This window comes from Strix uralensis, chromosome 5 (assembly GCF_047716275.1).
Source record: "Strix uralensis isolate ZFMK-TIS-50842 chromosome 5, bStrUra1, whole genome shotgun sequence".
NCBI lineage: Eukaryota > Metazoa > Chordata > Aves > Strigiformes > Strigidae > Strix > Strix uralensis.
In genome coordinates this window covers 390,689-405,879 of record NC_133976.1, presented here as the reverse complement: position 1 = coordinate 405,879, position 15,191 = coordinate 390,689, and the positions used below count along the sequence as shown (strand labels likewise).

The following is a 15,191-nucleotide window of genomic DNA, read 5'->3' as shown; positions in this document are numbered from 1 at the left end:
GCACGCACTGACAAAATCCAGCTTTTCCTCCAAAACTTTGCCAGCCTCCTCACCGCTGTCATGTCCCACCTCTCCCGCCATGTCCAGTCATCCTCTGCCTCCTGCTTAATTAGCTTAATCTCAGCCTCGTCAGCAGCCCAGCCACTGTCCACAGCCTCAACACCAACAAACCAAGAGATATTAAGCAGAACAACCTGCAGTGCTCAGAGCTGGTTGTAGCCCCGGTGGAGGAGGACACTGGTACTCCTTACGCAACCCGGGAATCTGGACCGATGCCTCTCACAGAGTCCGAGCGAAGGCTGAGCGCAGAAAACCAGCCACCACAAAACCCAGCCTGGGACCAGACCCTCCAAAACACCGCTCCCAGATCAGAGCCTGCAGGAAAGCTTTAGGACAGAAGTATGTAATTTGGTGACAATTCATCTCTAAGTGCCTACCCAGGAAGGAGATAAAATTTAAGGAGGATCTCTTATCCAACTGGCAAAGGCAAAACTAAATCAAAAGGTTTGGAATTGAATTACAGAAATTCTCACTGGTAATGAGGTAAAATTTCCTAATAACGAGGTCTACTGTTCACTGCAAAAGCTCATGAATTTAAATCTCAGGGAGCGTAATTCGTACCTCTGGAGCTATCAGGTTACCACTACAGCTTTGGTTGTGCAATTTGATCACGGTGGCCATTTCCCGGCCTTAAAAATCCACTGTTGGGGCACAGTCTCACGCCATGGCCACCAGCTTCAGCCGTGCCCAGGGGCGGGACAATCCCTGGAAGAGCCAGGACACCCCAGGGGGGCTCTGACAACCCCCTCAACAGCACAGGCCTGAGGCCAAAGGCCCTGCAGCACCTCAATCCTGCCCTCCGGCACGGGGGTGCTGACAGCCCCCCAGAAGCCAAGGGGAGGGTCCCCGAGAGGGGTCGGCTCTGCCCCCGCCTCGCCACCGCTGCTGGGAAGGCGCATCGCTGCCGGCACACCGCGGCACCCCAAGGGCACCTGGGCCACAGAGCTGGGCCAGCAGCGCCTGCATGGCCAGAAGCGTGTCCGCACCCCAGAGCTCTCTCTCCCCTCCTGATTTTGACTCTTGCAGATCACAGTTGATCACGGTTCGAGATGCAGGATTCCTGGGACCCCCGGCACCAAGAGGGCAAAATCCATCTCGGGGGCATCAAACCCAGCATGGCCAGTGGCCAAGACAGTGGGTTGCCCCGCTGTGTCCAGCATTGGTGTGGCCTCAGGGCTCTCTGCAGCTCCCAGGGAGGGGACGGGGAGCGGCGGGTGCTGAGCTCTGCTCCCCAGGATCCAGGGACAGGACGCTTGGGAATGGCTCCCAGCTGCGCCAGGGGAGGTTCAGGCTGGGCAGGAGGGACCATTTCTTTACCCAGAGGGTGGTCAGACCCTGGAACAGGCTCCTGGGGAGGGGCTTGATGCCCCCAGCCTGTCAGCGTTCAAGAGGCATTTGGACTTAACAACATGCTCTGACTTTTGGTCAGCCCTGGAGTGCTCAGGCAGTGGGACTAGATGATCCTTGTAGGTCCCTTCCAACTGAAAATATTCTATTCTATGCCATGCTATTATCTGCAAATACTGCTTTTCTTGGACAAGTTACTTTTATTACTAGCCAAACTTAGCAGTGAAAAATATTACAAGTTAATTCAAGCAGAGCAAATTGCTAAGATCGGGGTCAAACCACAAGATCCCAGGTACTTCACCAGAAATGCATTTACAACATGAAAAATAAAATAATACCGTAGTTGCCTTGGTATTTCTCACCTAAAATCCTGAAGGCGTGTCTCGTGCAGAGGCTAGGGTGGGAGGCTGCATACCCCAACAGAGCGCTGAGGCAGCAGGTAGCTGCTTGCAGCTGGGTGGTCACAGGTGACAAGTACTAACGGAGTACGTGTATTTGGGGGTGGGGAGAAAAGGGGTGCTGTGGCAGTTATTTAAACTCAGCTCCTGAATTTTTAAATTTCTAAGGCTACTATAAAAGCTGTGTCATAAGTAGCATTCGCCATATGTAGACTCTGCTGGGCCTTGTTTCTACTCTTCCATCAGATCTCCATCACGAAGACACCACCCTCAGAACACGGGTGACAGACCTGGGGTTTGACGTGCTCTGTCTAAACACCTCCAGTCCCAATTCCTGCCCATCCTGAGGGTCGCAAAGTGTCACAACACTCCTCCGCACAAGAGCCAAGTTCTGAAAACCATCAGCAAGCTCTTCCATTTCCATGAAACTCCAGGATACCTGCATTGTGTCCCAAAACCCACTGCAGGGCTTGAGGACAAGCTCCCCTCTGGCCCAGCCCAGCAGCGAGATCCTCAGGCTCTGGCTGTGTGTCCCCCAGGCTCCGCTCCCGCGTCCCCAGGGCCGGGCAGGGCAGGAGCCGCGGCTGTCAGAGACCCCGGCCAGGCCCAGGACAGCTGGCACCAGGCACCCCCCAGCACTAGAGCTCGGCTTGCAGAGGCTCCTGAGCCTGAGGGCCTCCCACCGAGCACTGGACAAGAGACAGGACTACAGCCCTCAAACGATGCACCGATTGCCAGAGACCCCGGCAAGGCCTGGCTCGGGGGGCTGCTCTGCCAAATCCACCCGGGGCGACTGGTCTGGGCACCTGCAGTACCAGCTCCTCTGCCTGGTCTTTACACAAAGAGATGCAAACACAAATATCCGACGCTGAACATCAAACTTTAACCTTCCTGCAGGCAAAACACGGCAAAAAAGCAAGCGGTGGTTTGTGAAGCGAGCAGATGACATCCAGGCAGAGATCCTCCCTGACCCGAGCCCTCTGTGCCTTCCCCCGCTGAGCCCCTGCGGCCAGAACCCGGCCTCGACCGTGGGATCGAGTGGGCAGCACCGGAGGAACCCAGCCCGTGGGGCATGGAGAGAGGGAGGGCCCGGGGATGGGGGAGGCCATGGAGGAAGAGGAGGAGAGCGGGAGGGCCTGGGGGAGGCCACAGAGGAAGAGGAAAGAGGCAGGGTCTGGGGATGGGGAGACCATGGAGGAAGAGGAGAGAGGGAGGGCCCGGGGATGGGGGAGGCCATGGAGGAAGAGGAGAGAGGGAGGACCCGGGGATGGGGGAGGTCATGGAGGAAGAGGAGGAGAGCGGGAGGGGCCGGGGATGGGGGAGGCCACGGAGGAGGAGGAGAGCGGGAGAGCCTGGGGATAGGGGAGGCCACGGAGGAAGAGGAGAGAAGGAGGGCCCAGGGATGGGGGAGGCTATGGAGGAAGAGGAGAGAGGGAGGGCCCGGGGATGGGGAAGGCCATGGAGGAAGAGGAGAGAGGGAGGGCCGGGGATGGGGGAGGCCATGGAGGAAGAGGAGGAGAGCGGGAGGGCCTGGGGATGGGGGAAGCCACAGAGGAAGAGGAGGAGAGCGGGAGAGCCTGGGGATGGGGGAGGCCATGGAGGAAGAGGAGAGAAGGAGGGCCCAGGGATGGGGGAGGCTATGGAGGAAGAGGAGAGAGGGAGGGCCCAGGGATGGGGAAGGCCATGGAGGAAGAAGAGAGAGGGAGGGCCCGGGGATGGGGGAGGCCATGGAGAAAGAGGAGAGAGGGAGGGCCCAGGGATGGGGAAGGCCATGGAGGAAGAGGAGGAGAGCGGGAGAGCCTGGGGATGGGGGAGGCCATGGAGGAAGAGGAGAGAAGGAGGGCCCAGGGATGGGGGAGGCTATGGAGGAAGAGGAGAGAGGGAGGGCCCGGGAATGGGAGAGGCCATGGAGGAAGAGGAGGAGAGCGGGAGGGCCTGGGGGAGGCCACAGAGGAAGAGGAAAGAGGGAGGGCCTGGGGATGGGGGAGGCCATGGAGGAAGAGGAGGAGAGTGGGAGGGGCCGGGGATGGGGGAGGCCATGGAGGAAGAGGAGAGACGGAGGGCCTGGGGATGGGGGAGGCCACGGAGGAAGAGGAGGAGAGCGGGAGAGCCTGGGGATGGGGGAGGCCACGGAGGAAGAGGAGAGAAGGAGGGCCCAGGGATGGGGGAGGCTATGGAGGAAGAGGAGAGAGGGAGGGCCCGGGGATGGGGGAGGCCATGGAGGAAGAGGAGAGAGGGAGGGGCCGGGGATGGGGGAGGCCATGGAGGAAGAGGAGGAGAACGGGAGGGCCCGGGGATGGGGGAGGCCACAGAGGAAGAGGAGGAGAGCGGGAGAGCCTGGGGATGGGGGAGGCCACGGAGGAAGAGGAGAGAGGGAGGGCCCGGGAATGGGGGAGGCCATGGAGGAAGAGGAGAGAGGGAGGGCCCGGGGATGGGGGAGGCCATGGAGGAAGAGGAGGAGAGTGGGAGAGCCTGGGGATGGGGGAGGCCACGGAGGAAGAGGAGAGAAGCAGGGCCCGGGGATGGGGGAGGCCATGGAGGAAGAGGAGAGAGGGAGGGCCCGGGGATGGGGGAGGCCATGGAGGAAGAGTAGGAGAGCGGGAGAGCCTGGGGATGGGGGAGGCCATGGAGGAAGAGGAGAGAAGGAGGGCCCGGGGATGGGGGAGGCTATGGAGGAAGAGGAGAGAGGGAGCGCCCGGGGATGGGGGAGGCCATGGAGGAAGAGGAGAGAGGGAGGGCCCGGGGATGGGGGAGGCCACGGAGGAAGAGGAGGAGAGCAGGAGGGCCCGGGGATGGGGGCGGCCACGGAGGAAGAGGAGAGAGGGAGGGCCCGGGGATGGGGGAGGCCACAGAGGAAGAGGAGAGTGGGAGGTCCCGGGGATGGGGGAGGCCATGGAGGAAGAGGAGAGAGGGAGGGCCTGGGGATGGGGGAGGCCACAGAGGAAGAGGAGGAGAGCGGGAGAGCCTGGGGATTGGGGAGGCCATGGAGGAAGAGGAGAGCAGGAGGGCCCAGGGTTGGGGGAGGCCATGGAGGAGGAGGAGGAGAGCGGGAGGGCCCAGGGATGGGGGAGGCCATGGAGGAAGAGGAGGAGAGCAGGAGGACCCGGGGATGGGGGAGGCCATGGCACTGGGGCAGGCAGCGTGACAAGGGCACCTGTTCCGGGGAGCAGCGTGAGCCGGGAGGGTGGGCGAGCTGGCAGAGCCCGGAAGGCAGGTCTGAGCTCTGCGTGGGGGGAATAAAAAATTGACAACGTTTGGGAAGAAGCAGGAGCAAACCCAGCCCCACGGTGGATCTGTACAGCATCTTCTCCCCAACAGTGCAGTGGCTCAGCTGCTTTGGGACACACACAACCATGGGGAGCAGCCACCCTGGGGAACCTCATCAATGCCCTGCCTGGTGGCCTCTCCCCAGACTAAGGAGACAAAAGAAAGCTCGTGCCCTGAAGCAAGGACTTAGAGCCATTTGCTTTTCTTTTCTTTTAACACTTAATTTGTATTATTGGTGATACCTTTGCTATTCATAAAATCATCTACTCCTTTATTAAAGAGTAAATTCCCAAGTCAGGGACTGTGCGTCCCCCTCCCGCTTCCACAGAACCCACCATCACCAGATGCCAAGGGGCATTAACTGCCTCAGGAACAATATTCCTCTGCCCGGGGAACTGGTAGCATGGATTTGCTGAGACATGTGAGGTGCAGTCACGGCGTGAGCTGTAACAACCACTGTTTACAGGGGTGGCCCCAGGGAAGGATGCATGAATATTTTATGGATCATATTACTAAATAGACAGTGCCTGATCTGTGGTCTGGTTAGCCAGGAAGGGGGAGGCTGCTCTAGCCTAGACATCGAAGGCTGACTGGTTGAGTTCAGGGTATTACAAGCCAAGAACTATCACCTTTCAGCATTTTGAGCACAGGTGTGTATGTCAAAGGTCAGGACGGTCTCTCTGGGCCAAGAAATGAAGAAATGAATCCACCTGCACATCACTTTCTGTCACAGTCCTGAGCGAAGCGGCTGTGACACCGCTCCCCATCTGCTCCTCAGGACTCCCTACGGCCGTGGCTGCAGGCAAGTCCCATACCTGAAAGCTGCTGCTCCTCTCCTGTGGGGACCGGGATAAAATGACCTTTGTCCATCGCTCCGTTGGTTGGAGTGGGACATCTCCTCCTCCCGGTGCTGGTCGGAGGTGGGACGGGCTGGGGGGAACTGGTTCCTCGGGGTGGGGGAGGCTGCTCTCTGCCGCGGGTGAGGCTGATGGGGCAGCTCACATGGATGGGCAGGTCTGGGCTTGGGAGAGAATCAGCCCTCAGCAAGGCTGGCAGGAGCCATGCAAGACCTTCACCATCCCCTGCAGCACCAAGTGCAGCTTCCTTTGAGGATCATCCGGCTGAGTCTCACTTAATAACCAGCTCCCTCCCTCTGCAGGGACTTTGCTGATGCTGTGGCCCCTCCCGTTTTCAGACCCCTTCTCGGGTTCACCCCCCAAGGCCTGAGGTGTTCTGCATGGAGCATCTAAATGAAGCGGAGCATTTAAATGAAGCGTGAGCGGTGGCAACACCGACGGGGCCAAGACAGAGAGTCCTAGCACTCTTCCCAGCTTAGATCCCACGGCAGCACGAAGCACCAGGCTGAGCAGCTGGGAAACACGGGGGTGACTCAGAGCCACCACATTTACCTCTCTGCCAAGAGGATGCTGCTCCCCGAGGGGCTTCAGCAGACTCAGCAGCACCCGTTGCAGATGGCAGCACGACAGCCCGTGCCCACCCTGACAGGGCTTCCAAGCCAGGGCCCTCTGCAGCCACGCGCTGCTCGGTGTACCCTGCAGCAACGCCGGGCTGCGAATCCCTAAGCCAGACCCAATTCCCACACAACCTCACGCCCACTGATTAATCCGCTCCAAGTCCCGTCTTTCAGCCTCAGCAGACAAAGGAAAATACAGAGCCTACAAATGTTAGGAGGGCAAACAAGAAAAAAAGAAAGAAAGAAGGAAACCAGACAAAATTTATCCCGTTTTTCCTAACACAATAGCTGCAAGTCTGATCTGGCAAAAAAAATGGGTGCCATTTTGAGCCCTGAAGTTTCACTTGACGTTACACAGAGTGATGTGAGCAGCACACGGACAGACACATATGACACATATACAGGGAAGGGGAGAGAGGGGAGGAAGAGACAGCAACCATATTCTGCCAGGAACGCAAACACACCCACTGGCACACTGAGCCCTTTCGCGCTACGGGAAGAACAAAGACAATTCAGGAATCCCCACAGAAAATCACACCCGAGATTAAAGCCCAAATCACAACGATCTTCAGCCACACTGAGGTCCAAGAAAGGAGCAGCACTACCAAAGGAGCTGGCGGCCGCGGGTTCGAGCTCTCCCTCCCTGATCTCGCAGCCTGCGCGCAAGGAGGGGACGGCAGCACGCGCGGCCGTGCCTCTGCTCGCAGCCGCGGCATTTCCGAGATGCCCGCGGCTCTCCCCAGCCCTCGGTCTGCAACTGCTGGAGCGAGGACTCTGCAGCCGGAGGCGGACCTGCCTCCCGAGCCTGTTTCCTCTGCGAACAGGAGCACGCTCATTCCCAGTCCCCAGGGGACTCTCTTTTTCTGTAGCAATAAGATCGGTTTCTGGCAAGAGGCACCACAGTAACCAGCCGGTCCAAGGTACCGGGGGCTCCGGGGCTGCGCGGGGGACACCGGCCCCGGCCACGAGCAGAGGCTCTCCGGCTGCACGGGGTCAAAGCTGCGGTGGAGAACAGACATCTACTGGTTTGCCCTCGTGTGGGGGCTGAACCCAGCACATCCAGGGCTCCCGGGAGAAGGACCCCAACTCTACACAGCCAAGGTATAGTGAAATACTTCAGTCGTTAAAAAAGAAAAAAAAGCCACGGAGGACACAGGCCCTGCCCACGGGGCATATCTGCACCTGAAACAGAGCAGATGCACTTCATACGCCCAGTAACAGGCAGAGCTGAACACTCCTACAAAAGCAAAGCTACGAATATCAGCATCTGTACCAGAGAAACACCCCAGAAAGTGCGAGAGAAGCACGTTTGCCACAAATGGCATTTTCTGTACAATGCACGTAGCCAGAGAGAAGCTGCGCCCATGCTGTTGAGCCGCCAGAGAAGAAGAGTCCCCTAAGAGACCCCGATGGCCAGGGGCTCGCGGGCTGCTGGGCACAGCCAGCTAAACGGGGTCCTGAGCACCAGGCAAAGTGAGGAGAAGGAGCTTTCCCTCCCAGCCCCAGGACCGAGCAAAAGAAGCAGCCCTTACCTTTGGCCCCTCGCAACACAAACCCGAATCCCTCATGCTCCCTCTTCTGCAGCACGGCCGTCTTCTCCTCAATGATGTAGTCACTGGGCAGGAAAGAGCACAAGAGAATGATGCTAGGGTTAGATTTCAGCACCATGCTGCCAGGCGGAGGTGGCCTTTGTGCCTGTGACAAGGAGACCTCTTCTCATCGACCGTTTCATCTCAGCAAGGAGTTGGGCACAGTCTGCTTCCCTCCCTCCCTTGCCCAAAGTCAGAACAAAAAGACGAAAGCTACTTTCCCTCAACGTGTAGGTGGAGGAAAGCCCCGGCTGCCTGGATCACCCTTCTGCCCACCGGTCCCCTTCTCAGTCACCTGCATACGCATGCAGGGAGCTTACTGATCCCACTCGGGGCTTCCCTTTAAATGATGCCCTTAGCATATAACTGAAGAGTGGAGCGCCTGAGCAGAGGAGGTGCGGGGGGAGGCAGCCAGCCATCCATCAGGGAAGCAGCTCTCTGAGACTTTCCGGTTGCCTCTCGTATGAAAAAATTAGACGCTTGACGAAAGGAGCGATGCCTCTTTGGTAAGTTCCCTGGGAGGGAGAACAGCAGAGTTTATATCCTCATCCCGGCGCTCTGGTCTTCTCTCAAAATCCCCCCCGGTGTTGCTAAGTAACGGTCTGTCATTAGCAGAGGGGGGATGCATTGCATTGTCCTAGTTTAACAAAGCTGCTCTCCCTGCCCTCCGCCGCGGCCAGATGAGAAGAACGGGGAAAATCCAGCGGTGGAGATGGAGGAGCGGAGGCGCAGCTCCGCGCGGACCCCGGCCGCCCGCGACCCTGCCAACAAACCACCTCTACGCGCGCCAGGAGGGGCGGGGGGCGCGCGGGGAGGGGAGTCGGGAGAGGGATTCTCTCAGCAAACGGGAGCTGAAATGCAGCCCTGCAAATCCCTCCCAGCAGAGCCGCATGTCTGACATCAGAGTGGAATTAATCAGGGACCTCGGTCCTCCTCGGCAGCGCGGGGAAGGAGCTCTGCACGCCAAGGCAGGGGCGAGAGGCGGCGAGGGAGCGATGGCGCGGGCCGGCCCCGCAGCGGGCCGCGCTGCTGAGGGCCGGGGGAGCAGCGGGGCAGCGGGCAGGGCGCGGGCAGGGTGCGGGCAGGGCGCGGGCAGGGCTCGCACACTGCGGTACGAGGTGCCCCACCATGCGCGGTGCCGTCTCCGCTGCAGGCACACGCCCCGCGCCGGCCCCTCGCTGCAGGGATATGGGGCTCGGGCCGCATCCCCCCACCCCGCGTCGCCCCACGGGGCCCTGGTGAGCGCGGCGGGGTCGGGGGTCCCGGAGGGCCGCTGCGTGGGCTGGGCTGGGCACCCACGTTTCCGTGTGCGCTTCAGTGGCCGGGGACTGCGGCCGAGCAGCCCCGGGACAGGACACGGCTCCCCGCAGCCTCGTCTGCCAGCGCTGCACTGACAGGCACCGCAGCCCCTTCCCGGGGAGGTGGTTCTGCCATTCCGCCGCGAACACCACAATAGGATTTAGCTCCTAGCGAGACCGATAGAAACATTCCTTTGTTCTCCAGACCAAGGGAAGGTGATCGAAAAGCCAACACATGCACAGCTGCAGGTGCTGGGGCAGCCTGAAAGACAGACAGACACTGTCCACAGAAGCCAACGCAACACACAAGCCTGAATTCCTTGGACCTCCCTGGTATCTCACTTTGCGCTATGATTTTGGACATGCTTAGGCAATATCTGTGAAAATATCCACGAAAAAACAGGGTGTCCATAACACCAGTGACTTCATGGAACAAAGTACATGGGTAAACTTCAACAAAACTCTGTGAACCGCTTGAAGGGAGGCAGCTGCTGTCAGAGTCATCCCTTTATGTCACATTTTCAACACACTGCCTGTCTTTCAAAAGCAGAGCTGGTTATGCATATATTCCTCAATATGCATAAAACTTTTCCCTCTGCAACAAAACCCTCTCTTCCACGTGTGGAGTGTCCTGCTGGAAGCAGACTCGTAACTACCACGCCCAGAAGAGGTCATTACGGTAACACAATCCCCCTGTCCATGTAACAAGAGGCAGACAACCTCAACCCACGATTCCTGTATCAAAGCAGCTGTGGCTGCCCCCTCCCTGGAAGGGTTCAAGGCCAGGTTGGACCGGGCTCTGGGCAACCTGGGCTAGTGGAAGGTGTCCCTGCCCGGGGCAGGGGGTGGCACTGGACGGGCTTTAAGGTCCCTTCCAGCCCAAACCCTTCTGTGATTCTGCGATAAGCCTTTATCTTCTGTTTGAGCTCTGACTTACCGTTTAGGAAGAGAGCTAGACCTAACACATTTCCCATCCACAGGAATATCCCCCCTTTTCCATACGACATGTCAATCCCTTGTAGATGACCTGTCCCAAATCTTAACCCCATACCAAGAGCAAATTCCGCCACCTCTACAAGAACATGTTTGTGCAAGAGAAAGACAAAAGGAAAGGGAAACAAATGTTTATGTACAAAGCCATGATTTCTGTTTTACGTGGCAGTGGGCTGAAGTGCCCAATTAGACCTGCTGCGACGGCTTTGTCAATGAGAAACTGAGGAACCCATGATGAAAGAAAATTCTGTACCTCTAATTCCTCTGTGGTTGTTTCACCCACGTAATAAACTGAACAAACTCTTGACAAAACTGTTTGTACCCTAAGTACAATTTCACCCAGCCTCCCCCACCAATCCTCATCTACCAAGATTTCCTGCAATAACGTAAGCCTTTAAATAAGTTCAACCTGCTGCTACTCTTACCAAAAGTTACCCTGCAGAAAGAATATTTGATTTTTTTCCGCCACCTCTGAATTATTCCTCCTCTTACAAAAAAACTGGCAAGAAGTACCCTAATTCAAAACCCTAAACTTGTCAGAAACAACAGGAAAACTCCCCAGCACACTACCTCCTGCCCCTGAATGCTCCCAAAGTACGTCTGTAGAGCTACCTGTGGGATTTTGAGAACTGCTGGGCATTTATTTGGTTTAGCTCATGCTCTTCCTAAGTATTGTCCACAGGGGGATTTATGACATTAGACTTGCAAGAGCACTCCTAGTTTAAGTCCCTCCAGAACCTGTGAACCCTCTGCCTACTGCGATCTAATTCTAGAGGCACCCAAAACCCCTTCAGTTCATAACTGACTACAGCAGGATCCACTGGACACCTTCACATCTGGATAGAACCACACTAATTAGTTCTATAGATAGATGTATACAAAAAGGGAAATAAAAGTCTCCACGTTTTTGTGAACTGGAATTGTGGGGGAGTAGAGAGACACCAGAGATGCCACTGATCGGCACTGCTGGAGCTCCGAGGGCTGGAAAAAGCAATAAAAATCAGCCTGGGGAAGGAGATGAAGCAGTGTAACCAAAGACCTGTGATAGTGTCATACTGAAAAAATAACCTGAATTACTCATTTTTAAAAATTTTTTTGTCTAAATAAAAATAGGAACTTTAAAAAAATAAGATGTAGTAGGGAGTTATTTTAAGGTATCAGAGAAAGATTAGGCAAAATAATGATTTAAAAATCTTGTGACATAAATGTTTAAATAAAGTTACGATACCCAATGGAAAACAGCACCTCAAGTTCACTGCCAGATTACTGCGCCCTACGTGTAACTGGTGAATGAATAAAGGGAGGTGCTAATGCGGCCATGCAGAGGCATCGGGGCACGGCTCTTCAGAGCTGCTCCTCAAGATGACACAAGGTCCACCAGAATGTCTCGCTCCTGCAGCGTTGAGTGCCAGACCTTCTGCTGGTTTGTCTGGTGTTGAAACCAAACTACAGAGAGTTAATGCACGTGACGCTCGACTAGGGCAAATTTGTTTAGTAACTTTTTGACTCTTTAGAGGGACAAACCTAACAGATCTACCAAATGAACAATTAAACAAATAGCATGGTTATGGCTGTACTAAATAGCTCCAGTTAACTCCAGTCATCCTGGTGAAAAACCAGAAGAATTGAGAGTTTTTTTCAATTGTCTGGGCCTGGGGAAGTTCACTGAAAGTGCCAAGGCAGCCAGCGGGAAGGATCTGCCATCTACGATGGGCTGTCTCTGAGGGCTTGCAGGGGATGCACGACACTCCAGAAGATCTGAAAAAGGGATGTTGCTCATCTTTAAAAAGAGGCAGCAGAAAGATCAAAGGAAATATAAAATGAAGCAACTCATCTTTAATTCCCAGGAAAATCTTCTAACAAACAGCACAACAGTTTAATAAAACATCTAGAAGAAAAGGTGATAAATAGCAGGTGGCATGGATTTGAAAGAACTGATTGTGCTAAATGAACCTAATTTCTGTTTGAACATAATAGGTCTCATGAACATGGGAAAGGCAGTTCTATGATATGTATCTTGATGTCAGTTAAGCATTTTGAATGCTCTCACAAGGCATTCTCATAAAAAACAAGGGGAATATAAAGTACTGCAAGGTGAGTAAATAGCTGATTTGACACATTTTTCACTGGAAGGATGTATCAAGTGGGATTTCACAAGGGTCTGTCTTGGGACAAGCTCAATGTTTTCCTTAATGATTAGGATGTAACAGAGAGTGAACTTAAATTTGTAGAAGTTCCCATCTGAGAGAGCAGCAGCACGTTGGAAGAGCAGATTTGGATTCACGTGGTACTATCACTGGAGAAACGGTCTGGAAATACCAGAGGAAAGAGGAAAAGTGCAAGGTACTACAGTCAGGAATTGGGAGCAGAAAAACAGAAGATGGAGGAGGACTGTCCGGGCAGGCAGCCGGCAGGAGAGGCCACGAACGCCATCCTGGGCTCCTGAGCATCAGCAGCAGTGTCACACTTCTGTGAAAAAGGGGTGACAGACTGCCTGGGGATACATAACCAGGAGCGCTGTCTAAGGCCTGGAGTAATCCTCTGCCCTACCCCATGCTGCGGTGGCCTTGGGAGGCATCGAGTTAAACGTGGGTGTGTATGAAACGAGCACCTACAGCGAGCGAGTCGCTCTGGGCTCCTTTGAGCCTCAATGGAGAGCTATTCAGTGAAGTCAATGGAGCGGTGATTCATCCCCTGCTGAAATGACCGCCTACATTTTGGCAGATGAATGGCACCCCTGGCTCCACTGACTGCACACATCTGCACCGACTCCCAGGGCGCGCCGGGGCGATGAGCTCAGACACCCACACGGCAGACACCTACCACCAAGTGACGCGAATCACGTTACTAAAGTTAGGTAACACTCCGGCTGCCCGGTTCTTGGCACCACCCTCCTAGAAGGATGTGGGTCAAGAGGAGAGAGTCCTGAAGACACCTGGAAGATAAAAGGCCCAGCAGGAAAGTAAAAGCCTGGTTTGACTGATTGGCTTGATTAGTCCCATAAGAAAATGCTTAAAAGGTGTCGCACAACTCAGCAGTAATATTGCTGAAGCAGGTGAACGGGGGGGTGATGGAAGGCCACTCACTGGGAACTTTCAGATAAATCTCCCTCAAGAAAAATTTCAGTTCAGCTTAGGCTGATGTTGGTGGAGAGCTGGGGTGTTTCAGGCCTCTGCCGGTAGAAACCGCACTCACACACTGTGGTGTTCAACACCCACAGCCAGTCAGTGCCAGGAGTTTAATTCTGCTCAGCTACCTCCTGCAGAAAACACCTCCCACAACAGGAAGATGATTTATAGTAAGTGGGGCACAGACCATGCTCTGGCCCCAAAAGCCTGGTACACCCTGAACCTTTATGGACAAACTTTCTTCTTCCCCCCCAAAACCAAAGCTGCAACAAAGCCAAACTGCCTTCTAGACGCTGCCTCTGGCGAGGGTTGGCCTTGCGCTATGGCTGGGCTTGTCCAGGAGCGCGAGTTGGCCTGGATCAGATTTATCCCACGGAGCAAGCTAGCAGTGAACCAGGACGTGGGAGATGGCCCCCAGGCTCCTTCCTACCCCCGTCTCACCTGACAGAGCAGGTGACGCTTTAGGGAGGGAGTTCACAGATCACCCTTGGGTCTATAGGCCCAACAGTCAAGCTTCTAGCAGACATCAGCAGGGAACAGGCCTGTCGCGGAGCTCTGGGATCCGCGGGGCACATCACTACTGCACCGTCTGCCCAGCTCCGCGTCCCTCGCAGCGCCGGAGCTGGAGCCGAGCGCTCGGCAGGGGCTGGTGCCACAGCCCTGCTCTCTGCCGCGCGGGTGTATGCCTCGGCTCGCCTGACCCCGAGGGAACAACCACCACCAGAGCGGGTCAAGATCAAGTGTCTCGTCTCCAATGTTTCCTGAGAGCAGCAGCCTGGAGAAGAGGAAAGGAGCAGGTCTGAAGGGTCTTACTGCTGCCTCTGAAGAGCTTCCAGCCCAGAGACCGGCAGCCAGGGGACCTCAGCAACGCCAGAAGTGAAACTGAGAAAAGCCCTGTCCTGAATGGGAAAGGAAACCACTTACAGCTCCACTGTGGATGAGGAAACTCTGGGAACGCAGGCAACAGTGGTGCTTCTGTAATGACAGCAAAGGACAGCAGGAACGGAGAGGGGGCTATGAAGGAGCCTATTTATGCCCCTAACCGGTCCTGAAGCGCTGATTATCATCAGTAAGATTTTCTGTTTAATTCAGCCAGGAGGCAGCTCATCAAGGCACTGATTATGAACTACGTCAAAAGCAAACTGACAGATGAAAAGCAACGCTAACTCCAGAAGAAACCATCTCCCAACCACAGCCGCAGCCACGATGGGGAAGCGCAGCAAGCCCCCAGGGAGGAGTTGTTGTCTGAGAGCACATTCCCTTCAGCGCTGGTTGAACACCTTTCAGACACCGGTTAAAAACCCAAAGCCAGAACTGCTTAGTCCCAGATGAAACGTGGGCTGTGAGTACCAGAGAAATGCTGAAGATCAGCTATTGCAGACAGTGAGGAAGACCATCAGTGAAAGGCACTGAAAAGCAGCATCTTCCCCATTCAAACCTGGACAGTTTTCACAGAAAATATTCGGTACTGGATTCATTACATGTAAACACACCAAGCTGGTAACTTCTAAGGCATTAAGCAAAACATTAAAACAAGAGAGCTCATTAAGGGAACAAGAAGTCTAAGAAAGTCCAGGACATGTTTTGCCTGGACTCCAGACTTGCAGTGATACTGAGGGAGCTGTTAAGACCTTGTT

At 55.5% G+C, this 15,191-nt stretch overlaps 1 protein-coding gene across 8 annotated transcripts in view; it reads right to left on the bottom strand.

The window, feature by feature from the left end:
• The window catches only part of SHANK3 (SH3 and multiple ankyrin repeat domains 3), a 368,779-nt gene that overhangs the window by 81,178 nt on the left and 272,410 nt on the right, over positions 1-15,191 (bottom strand). For all 8 annotated transcript variants that reach the window (XM_074869549.1, XM_074869547.1, XM_074869554.1 and 5 more), the window contains one exon: positions 8,079-8,161. In XM_074869549.1, coding sequence (XP_074725650.1) covers positions 8,079-8,161 — 83 coding nt within the window. The remainder of the gene's footprint in view (positions 1-8,078; positions 8,162-15,191) is intronic.